The sequence below is a fragment of the Procambarus clarkii genome, chromosome 69, assembly GCF_040958095.1.
Source record: "Procambarus clarkii isolate CNS0578487 chromosome 69, FALCON_Pclarkii_2.0, whole genome shotgun sequence".
In the NCBI taxonomy this organism is placed as follows: domain Eukaryota; kingdom Metazoa; phylum Arthropoda; class Malacostraca; order Decapoda; family Cambaridae; genus Procambarus; species Procambarus clarkii.
The window spans coordinates 9,904,403-9,916,426 of record NC_091218.1 but is presented as its reverse complement, the minus strand read 5'-3'; the positions used below and the strand labels follow the sequence as shown (position 1 = coordinate 9,916,426).

At 38.7% G+C, this 12,024-nt stretch overlaps 1 protein-coding gene across 1 annotated transcript in view; it reads left to right on the top strand.

Annotated features, from left to right (window-relative positions):
• Positions 1-10,594, top strand: part of LOC123772347 (histone-lysine N-methyltransferase EHMT1) — a 111,571-nt gene extending 100,977 nt beyond the window's left edge. The window contains exons 7-9 of the mRNA XM_069311337.1: positions 1,052-1,141; positions 10,243-10,335; positions 10,569-10,594. Coding sequence (XP_069167438.1) covers positions 1,052-1,141; positions 10,243-10,335; positions 10,569-10,594 — 209 coding nt within the window. The remainder of the gene's footprint in view (positions 1-1,051; positions 1,142-10,242; positions 10,336-10,568) is intronic.
• Positions 10,595-12,024: the final 1,430 nt, after the last annotated feature.

Sequence of the window (12,024 nt, the reverse complement as noted above, 5' to 3'; positions counted from 1 at the left end):
TAGGCAAATCGGACCTTGCATAGTAGGCTGAGAAGTGCGTTCTGGCTACTAGGTACGACATATATATATATATATATATATATATATATATATATATATATATATATATATATATATATATATATATATATATATATATATATATATATATATGTCGTACCTAGTAGCCAGAACTCACTTCTCAGCCTACTATGCAAGGCCCAATTTGCCTAATAAGCCAAGTTTTACTGAATTAATATATTTTCTCTAATTTTTTTCTTATGAAATGATAAAACTACCCATTTCATTATGTATGAGGTCAATTTTTTTTTATTGGAGTTAAAATTAACGTAAATATATGACCGAACCTAACCAACCCTACCTAACCTAACCTAACCTATCTTTATAGGTTAGGTTAGGTTAGGTAGCCGAAAACGTTAGGTTAGGTTAGGTTAGGTAGGTTAGGTAGTCGAAAAAACATTAATTCATGAAAACTAGGCTTATTAGGCAAATCGGGCCTTGCATAGTAGGCTGAGAAGTGAGTTCTGGCTACTAGGTACGACATATATATATATATATATATATATATATATATATATATATATATATATATATATATATATATATATATATATATATATATATATATATATATATATATATATATATATATATAATGTTGTACCCAATAGACACAACGCACTACTTGGCCTACTATGCAAAGCCTGATTTGCCTAATAAGCCGAGTTTTTCTGATTTCCTGAAGTTATATATTTTTAAATTTTCTATTATGAAGTAATAAAGATCTCCATTATATTACATGTGACTTGTTTTTAATTTGAGGTAAAACTAATGTAGAAATATGACCAAACCTAACCTAACATTATACTAGTCCAAGCAGTGCGTTCTATCTATTAGGTACGACATATGTAAAATATATATATAATGTCTTACTGGGTGATCGATATTTCGAATGGAAGACAGAAAAACAGGCTAAATACCAATATAAATTCAGATTACAAGCATTTGATCACAAGTGCATTTATATCTAACAACAGTTATCCATTGTCAGGCTTTCCACTAACAAATGCTTCAGCAGCGGGACACACGAGTGTCGTGAGGCTCCTCTTAGAACATGGTGCTGACGTTAATGCTGACTATGGTAGGTGTTCTTGACCATGGTGCTGACTATGGTAAGTGTTCTTGACCATGATGCTGACTATGGTAAGTGTTCTTGACCATGGTGCTGACTATGGTAAGTGTTCTTGACCATGATGCTGACTATGGTAAGTGTTCTTGACCATGATGCTGACTATGGTAGGTGTTCTTGACCATGATGCTGACTATGGTAGGTGTTCTTGACCATGATGCTGACTATGGTAAGTGTGGACTATGGTCTCCATAGTAAATTTTATGGAGGTGACTTGGTCATTAAGTTTGGCTACAAATTCGTCTGTGTTTACATCTGAAGGCCAAATACACAAGATATCATCAACATATCTAAACCAAGGAATGATTCCAGGAGTTATTTGTTAAAAAAATTTCTTTTCGAAGAATTCCATTTACAGGTTTGAGAGCAATGGCGATAGAGGATTCCCCATTGCCATTCCAAAAGTCTGTAAATAATACTCATTATTAAAGGTAAATTTACATTCTTTAATGCACAACTTAACAAGACTGACAATAATATCAGCAGAAAGAGGTAAAACATGGCTCATTAGTTCACGAGCAAGATAATCGAGAATATCATCGACCGGTACCTTTGTGAACAAGGAACAAACGTCAAAAATGATTAACTTAAGAGTTTCTGGAGAAACTCTCCAACTTAAGAGTTGGAGAGTTTCTCATGAGTAGGCTTTCCACAGCTCATAAAACGGAGGAAAGGGTCCTGAAAGATATTGTTAATAGAAACGTTATCCCTACAGACAAAAATCAGAGGATACAACTGACGATTTACTATAAAACCAGAAAAACGGCCAGCCTACTCATGAGAAACTCTCCAGACACAAAACAGAACGCTTTAAAAGAGACTAACGTCGTCTATGCCTTCAAATGCCCTCTTGGGGACTGTAAGCTCCAAAAAAACCAGTATATAGGCAAGACAACAACATCTCTTTCTAGGCGTTTAACGATGCATAAGCAACAGGGCTCCATTAAGGAACATATAATCTCTTCCTACAACCAAACCATCGCCAGAGAAATCCTAGTAAACAACACAGAAATCATCGATAGATACAGCGATAGCAGGCGGCTTGACGTTTGCGAGGCACTACACATCAAGAAGTCAACACCAGCAATCAACAGCCAATTATTGCACAACTATATTCTACCCACCTCAAGACTCCGCTCCAATATAGAAGCATCAAGAAATATGGACCAATAGGCTTTCTACAAACACTTCTATTCAATACCCATTGTTTCGTGTTCTGTCTTGTGTTGATGAAATTAATACCCTATTAATACTCTTGTTCTGTCTTGTGTTGATGAAATTAATACCCTATTAATACCACATCCTGTTCTGTCTTGTGTTAATGCCACATCACCCCTTCCACCTCACTCAAATGTAGATATAAAATCGGAGATGCGTAAGTTCTATTCAGTTGTGTATTTGTGAACTAAAGTCTTTGAAAATGTAATAAGTTTTACGAAACGCGCTTGTGTCGCGTCAGACTAGAAATAAAAATGAATTTTGGAGAATTGATTTTTGATTTACCTCCAACAGTGAAACGAAATGTACGAAAGATTGAGAAAATTCGTGTTAGAATTATTAATCTTACTTTTTCGGTCATATTTAATAATATATGTCTACAGGAAAGACTGCTACCAAAATATACTAATATATATATATATATATATATATATATATATATATATATATATATATATATATATATATATATATACATGCGCAAACAAGCCTGAATGGTCCCCAGGACTATATACAACTGAAAACTCACACCCCAGAAGTGACTCGAACCCATACTCCCACAACTGGTATGTACAGGGACGCCTTAATCCGCTTGACCATCACGACCGGACATAAGGAAGTGATAGCCGAGGCTATATGAACCACTTCCCCGCCGGCACTCGGATGGTAATCTTGGGCATAGCATTTTATCAAATCACCTCATTCTTTGGGGCACACGTGAGGAACACAAATGCAAACAAGCCTGAATGGTCCCCAGGACTATATACAACTGAAAACTCACACCCCAGAAGTGACTCGAACCCATACTCCCACAACTGGTATGTACAGGGACGCCTTAATCCGCTTGACCATCACGACCGGACATAAGGAAGTGATAGCCGAGGCTATATGAACCACTTCCCCGCCGGCACTCGGATGGTAATCTTGGGCATAGCATTTTATCAAATCACCTCATTCTTTGGGGCACACGTGAGGAACACAAATGCAAACAAGCCTGAATGGTCCCCAGGACTATATACAACTGAAAACTCACACCCCAGAAGTGACTCGAACCCATACTCCCACAACTGGTATGTACAGGGACGCCTTAATCCGCTTGACCATCACGACCGGACATAAGGAAGTGATAGCCGAGGCTATATGAACCACTTCCCCGCCGGCACTCGGATGGTAATCTTGGGCATAGCATTTTATCAAATCACCTCATTCTTTGGGGCACACGTGAGGAACACAAATGCAAACAAGCCTGAATGGTCCCCAGGACTATATACAACTGAAAACTCACACCCCAGAAGTGACTCGAACCCATACTCCCACAACTGGTATGTACAGGGACGCCTTAATCCGCTTGACCATCACGACCGGACATAAGGAAGTGATAGCCGAGGCTATATGAACCACTTCCCCGCCGGCACTCGGATGGTAATCTTGGGCATAGCATTTTATCAAATCACCTCATTCTTTGGGGCACACGTGAGGAACACAAATGCAAACAAGCCTGAATGGTCCCCAGGACTATATACAACTGAAAACTCACACCCCAGAAGTGACTCGAACCCATACTCCCACAACTGGTATGTACAGGGACGCCTTAATCAGTCCTGGGGACCATTCAGGCTTGTTTGCATTTGTGTTCCTCACGTGTGCCCCAAAGAATGAGGTGATTTGATAAAATGCTATGCCCAAGATTACCATCCGAGTGCCGGCGGGGAAGTGGTTCATATAGCCTCGGCTATCACTTCCTTATGTCCGGTCGTGATGGTCAAGCGGATTAAGGCGTCCCTGTACATACCAGTTGTGGGAGTATGGGTTCGAGTCACTTCTGGGGTGTGAGTTTTCAGTTGTATATAGTCCTGGGGACCATTCAGGCTTGTTTGCATTTGTGTTCCTCACGTGTGCCCCAAAGAATGAGGTGATTTGATAAAATGCTATGCCCAAGATTACCATCCGAGTGCCGGCGGGGAAGTGGTTCATATAGCCTCGGCTATCACTTCCTTATGTCCGGTCGTGATGGTCAAGCGGATTAAGGCGTCCCTGTACATACCAGTTGTGGGAGTATGGGTTCGAGTCACTTCTGGGGTGTGAGTTTTCAGTTGTATATAGTCCTGGGGACCATTCAGGCTTGTTTGCATTTGTGTTCCTCACGTGTGCCCCAAAGAATGAGGTGATTTGATAAAATGCTATGCCCAAGATTACCATCCGAGTGCCGGCGGGGAAGTGGTTCATATAGCCTCGGCTATCACTTCCTTATGTCCGGTCGTGATGGTCAAGCGGATTAAGGCGTCCCTGTACATACCAGTTGTGGGAGTATGGGTTCGAGTCACTTCTGGGGTGTGAGTTTTCAGTTGTATATAGTCCTGGGGACCATTCAGGCTTGTTTGCATTTGTGTTCCTCACGTGTGCCCCAAAGAATGAGGTGATTTGATAAAATGCTATGCCCAAGATTACCATCCGAGTGCCGGCGGGGAAGTGGTTCATATAGCCTCGGCTATCACTTCCTTATGTCCGGTCGTGATGGTCAAGCGGATTAAGGCGTCCCTGTACATACCAGTTGTGGGAGTATGGGTTCGAGTCACTTCTGGGGTGTGAGTTTTCAGTTGTATATAGTCCTGGGGACCATTCAGGCTTGTTTGCATTTGTGTTCCTCACGTGTGCCCCAAAGAATGAGGTGATTTGATAAAATGCTATGCCCAAGATTACCATCCGAGTGCCGGCGGGGAAGTGGTTCATATAGCCTCGGCTATCACTTCCTTATGTCCGGTCGTGATGGTCAAGCGGATTAAGGCGTCCCTGTACATACCAGTTGTGGGAGTATGGGTTCGAGTCACTTCTGGGGTGTGAGTTTTCAGTTGTATATAGTCCTGGGGACCATTCAGGCTTGTTTGCATTTGTGTTCCTCACGTGTGCCCCAAAGAATGAGGTGATTTGATAAAATGCTATGCCCAAGATTACCATCCGAGTGCCGGCGGGGAAGTGGTTCATATAGCCTCGGCTATCACTTCCTTATGTCCGGTCGTGATGGTCAAGCGGATTAAGGCGTCCCTGTACATACCAGTTGTGGGAGTATGGGTTCGAGTCACTTCTGGGGTGTGAGTTTTCAGTTGTATATAGTCCTGGGGACCATTCAGGCTTGTTTGCATTTGTGTTCCTCACGTGTGCCCCAAAGAATGAGGTGATTTGATAAAATGCTATGCCCAAGATTACCATCCGAGTGCCGGCGGGGAAGTGGTTCATATAGCCTCGGCTATCACTTCCTTATGTCCGGTCGTGATGGTCAAGCGGATTAAGGCGTCCCTGTACATACCAGTTGTGGGAGTATGGGTTCGAGTCACTTCTGGGGTGTGAGTTTTCAGTTATATATATACATATATATATATATATATATATATATATATATATATATATATTATATATATATATATATATATATATATATATATATAAATATATATATATATATATATATATATATATATATATATATATATATATGTCGTAACTAGTAGCCAGAACGCACTTCTCAGCCTACTATGCAAGGCTCGATTTGCCTAATAAGGCAAGTTTTCATGAATTAGTGTTTTTTCGACTACCTAACCTACCTAACCTAACCTAACCTAACTTTTTCGGCTACCTAACGTAACCTACCCTATAAAGATAGGTTAGGTAGGGTTGATTAGGTTCGGTTAAATATCTACGTTAATTTTAACTCCAATAAAAAAAATGACATCATACATAATGAAATGGGTAGCTTTATCATTTCATGAGAAAAAAATTGAGAAAATATATTTATTCAGGAAAACTTGGCTTATTAGGCAAATCGGGCCTTGCATAGCAGGCCGAGTACGACGTTCTGGCTACTAGGTACAACATATATATATATATATATATATATATGTCGTACCTAGTAGCCGGAACTCACTTTTCGGCCTACTATGGAAGACCCGATTTGCCTAATAAGCCAAGTTTTCCTGAATTAATATATTTTCTCTAATTTTTTCTTATGAAATGATAAAGCTACCCATTTCATTATGTATGAGGTCAATTTTTTTTTATTGGAGTTAAAATTAACGTAGATATATGACCGAACGTAACCAACCCTACCTAACCTAACCTAACCTATCTTTATAGGTTAGGTTAGGTTAGGTAGCCGAAAAAGTTAGGTTAGGTTAGGTTAGGTAGGTTAGGTTGCCGAAAAACAATTAATTCATGAAAACTTGGCTTATTATGCAAATTGGGCCTTGCATAGTAGGCTGAGAAGGACGTTCTGGCTACTAGGTACGACATATATATATATATATATATATATATATATATATATATATATATATATATATATATATATATAATGTTGTACTCAATAGACACAACGCACTACTTGGCCTACTATGCAAAGCCTGATTTGCCCAATAAGCCGAGTTTTCCTGATTTCCTGAAGTTATATATTTTTAAATTTTATATTATGAAGTAATAAAGATCTCCATTATATTATATGTGACTTGTTTTTAATTTGAGGTAAAACTAACGTAGAAATATGACCAAACCTAACCTAACATTATACTAGTCCAAGCAGTTCGTTCTATCTATTAGGTACGACATATGTAAAATATATATATAATGTCTTACTGGGTGATTGATATTTCGAATGGAAGACAGAAAAACAGGCTAAATACCAATTTAAATTCAGATTACAAGCATTTGATCACAAGTGCATTTATATCTAACAACAGTTATCCATTGTCAGGCTTTCCACTAACAAATGCTTCAGCAGCGGGACACACGAGTGTCGTGAGGCTCCTCTTAGAACATGGTGCTGACGTTAATGCTGACTATGGTAGGTGTTCTTGACCATGATGCTGACTATGGTAAGTGTTCTTGACCATGATGCTGACTATGGTAAGTGTTCTTGACCATGATGCTGACTATGGTAAGTGTTCTTGACCATGATGCTGACTATGGTAAGTGTTCTTGACCATGATGCTGACGTTAATGCTGACTATGGTAGGTGTTCTTGACCATGGTGCTGACTATGGTAAGTGTTCTTGACCATGATGCTGACTATGGTAAGTGTTCTTGACCATGATGCTGACTATGGTAGGTGTTCTTGACCATGATGCTGACTATGGTAGGTGTTCTTGACCATGATGCTGACTATGGTAAGTGTTCTTGACCATGATGCTGACTATGGTAACTGTTCTTGTCCATGGTGCTGACTATGGTTAGTGTTCTTGACCATGGTGCTGACTATGGTTAGTGTTCTTGACCATGGTGCTGACTATGGTTAGTGTTCTTGACCATGGTGCTGACTATGGTTAGTGTTCTTGACCATGGTGCTGACTATGGTTAGTGTTCTTGATCATGGTGCTGACTATGGTTAGTGTTCTTGACCATGGTGCTGACTATGGTTAGTGTTCTTGACTATGGTTAGTGTTCTTGACCATGGTGCTGACTATGGTTAGTGTTCTTGACCATGGTGCTAACTATGGTTAGTGTTCTTGACCATGGTGCTGACTATGGTTAGTGTTCTTGACTATGGTTAGTGTTCTTGACTATGGTTAGTGTTCTTGACCATGGTGCTGACTATGGTTAGTGTTCTTGACCATGATGCTGACTATGGTAAGTGTTCTTGACCATGGTGCTGACTATGGTAAGTGTTCTTGACCATAGTGTTGATGATTACAAGTGTTCTTGACCATAGTGTTGATGATTACAAGTGTTCTTGACCATGGTGTTGATGATTACAAGTGTTCTTGACCATAGTGTTGATGATTACAAGTGTTCTTGCCCATAGTGTTGATGATTACAAGTGTTCTTGACCATGGTGTTGATGATTACAAGTGTTCTTGACCATGGTGTTGATGATTACAAGTGTTCTTGACCATGGTGTTGATGATTACAAGTGTTCTTGACCATGGTGTTGATGATTACAAGTGTTCTTGACCATGGTGTTGATGATTACAAGTGTTCTTGACCATAGTGTTGATGATGGTGAGCGTTCATGACAATGCTGTTGATGAAGAACTGTTGAACTGATATAAAAATAATTATTTTAAATACATATTACTCATATCACACCCAAATATATGTTCAGACAAGCATGCCCTGTAGAACAAATCCACAAGTGTTCTTGTGGATCACAAGAATACAAATTAAGTTTCATTTAAAAAATGAAACCCCGATTGGGCTAAGGAGAAACTTGGGGATCCTATTAAGGTGCAGTAGTACTTCTCCAGGTTGCAATTCCTTTGACCATGTCGTAGTACAGTTGACTAAGGCTCTTCTGGGAACACCCCGTGCCCCGTTCGAGCCCTCATCACGACCCTTGTGGATTTGTTCATTTGATATATCACGCTATTGTGATTTCTGTGTGTAATGAACTGTAGGCCTGCACCGTCGAACTCAAATTCAAGATCAGGAGAATTCTGAAATGTAAACTTAAACAAAAATCTTATTAACTGGTAACTAATAAACCTTGACTTCACAGGAATTAGTTGAAAAGAGCAGTTAGATTATGCAAACCTCAGTATCACTAGTATATAAACACGGTATTACTAGACATTGTTCAACTATCAAGGGGGGGTTGGGGGTTGGAATACAATGAAACTTGGTTATTTGAACCAACCTGATACTTGCTTACCGTCGAACAGAGACCCCCAACCACTCCCTGACAGAACAAACAGCCGACCTTGGTAGTCAAACTCCTGCTACCGTCGATCGACCAGCAATGGACACTAGGGGTGCTTGCAATTATTTGCGAGATCACCCTGGTAAGCGTCTGGTTCTGGGAGAGGGATTCAGCATCACTTTTATTCAGGAGTAAGGCTCACGCCCTGGAAACACAAACCGAAACTGTCTCTATTTTCCGCTTGTTACAACTTGTAATAAAGTTGTTACATCTTGGCTTAACGTGTTTATGACGTATTAGAACGTTGTTACAACTTGCTATATTGGTTGTTATAACTGGTTAGGTGTTAAAACTTGTTCGAACGTTGTACCAACGTCGTAGTTTCGGTGTGTGTTTGGCGGGGTACACTGCCTGGTTGCCATGAGAACACACACCCGCTCTTGAGCCGCCGTGACTCCCTGCACTACTGTGGGATGATCTGTCAATCCCCCTTAATTAGTAGTAGTCCGCTGTCACCCGAATTATAGCCGTGTCTTTCTCTCTCTCTCTAGCCAGGAAGCCTCACAAGAAATAGAGAAAAGCCATCTAACGAGTATTACATTTAATACACATATATACACAACATTTAACACACATAAACACATATACATATAAACTCATACAATAGGCACTTGGAGCCTAGACACGGATTTTATTTTCGACACACTTAAACAGCTTGTTTCGCAGCGGTGCAAGAAAACTTAAAGATAAATTATAAACATCTTCCATGTTCCGTCCAAGCTGTGATATAATTACAATTTTGGTATGAAAGCTGTTGACGCATTTTGTTAAAATTAAATTTATTGAAATCTGTAACTTTTTCTGGCGACTTTCTTTTATTACTGAATTTAACATTGAATGTGATATGACGATAGTCGCTTAAATGAATTCTTTACTAGCCATTCATTATATACCAATTCCTACTAGTTGCAATTAAATCTAGAACAGTTGTCTTCCGTATATCGTTATCTACCTTTTCAAATAGCAGATTTTTCAACAAATTTGTTAACAAACTTTTCCCAGAGTTTGTAGAGAATGATTCACCTCATTTTTTTAGTGTTGGCGAATTATACTCTCCAATTATAATGACTTAAGATTCATTTCACACAAATGAGCAATTGTACATTATTCCTCTATACTTTACAATGTTGTAACACAACGCGTGTGTGTACAGGAGCAGCAGTAACAGCGGCAGCTAGGATCGGAAAGCTAGAGCTGGTGAAGCTGCTGTTGGACTACAAAGCTGAGGTCAACGCTGAGGGCGGCAGTGAGTATAGTCATTTGTTAGTGGCATGAAACAACAACATCACTGACCAGCAACTGGTCATCAGAAGGTTCTACTTGGCAATGATCACTCTAAATTGGAATTCCCGTGCTGAAGTTAAATATTATTATTAGGCTTTGGACAGGTTGTTGTCATTATAAATTAATGTAAATTGAGCCCAGAAATGTGACTGCATGTGTATCTTATATAAATCATTTGTGTACTTGGTGTTTTAGGAGACTTATCATTAGGTCCCGATTAGTTTACATTGTGAAATACAGTTTTGATCACCATACTATATAATGAACAAAACCCTATCTGAACGCATTAAAAGAAGGATTACAAAATTAGCTCCTGATGGTTAGAGACCTCCAATATGATGAAAGAAAACAAATCAACATTTGAATGAAAAATTATACGAGTAAATTAAATGGGATATTGATAAGATGTTGAATCTTGAGGTTATCTTGAGATGATTTCGGGGCTTTAGTGTCCCCGCGGCCCGGTCTTTGACCAGGCCTCCACCCCCAGGAAGCAGCCCGTGACAGCTGACTAACACCCAGGTACCTATTTTTACTGCCAGGTAACAGGGGCATAGGGTGAAAGAAACTTTGCCCATTGTTTCTCGCCGGCGCCTGGGATCGAACCCAGGACCACAGGATCACAAGTCCAGTGTGCTGTCCGCTCGGCCGACCGGCTGAATGTGTGCAAACTAAATAAAACGCAAAAAATGGATTCCGAAATGACCTGGGAAAATACTGGTTAAGAAATAACGTTGATGAATTATGAATTTAATTGTCAGTAATATAAAAGATATTGAATTGTTAGTGTCTTTAATATATATATATATATATATATATATATATATATATATATATATATATATATATATATATATATATATATATATATATATATATATATATATATATATATATATATATATATTTATATATATATAATATATATTTGTAATAGAGGGTTGTTGGCAATATCCATGTCTGTCTGTCTTTCATATGTCCAACTATCTATTAATCCGTCTAGCTATCCATCTAGATGTATATTTGTCAGTCTGTATATTCATCAATCTATCTATCCACCCATCTATCTATCCATCCATCTATCTATCAGACTTTCTATCTACCCATCCCTCTATCATTCCATCTATCTTTCATTCCATCTATCCATCCATCCATCTATCTATCAATCCATCCATCTATCTATCAATCCATCTATCTATCTATCAATCCATCTATCTATATATCCATCCAACTATCTATCCATCCATCCATCTATCTATCAATCCATCCATCTATCCATGCATTCATCAGTGCAAAGTTTGATGAAAATCAGTTGCTATCTACCTATTCTATTAGGGGGCACCAATTGTGAACATCATTTACGCAAAAGTGAGGTTATGCAACTTCAACGTGTGTTATCAGCTGCAATTTTTAACCGATTCTCATGAATATCACATATTATATGTTCTGAATAATGCTCTGTCAGGGTTACTTGGTTGTTTTTAATTTGAAGTATAATTTATTGTCATAAAACTTCTAAACTTGAATATTGAAAAATGGATAGAATTACAAAACAAAAATTATCAGAAAGTAAAACCAATTACAATTTTTTTTTTTTTTTTGAAGATTGGGGCATAATAATCTATTATCATCAAAATTCAAAATAATTCAT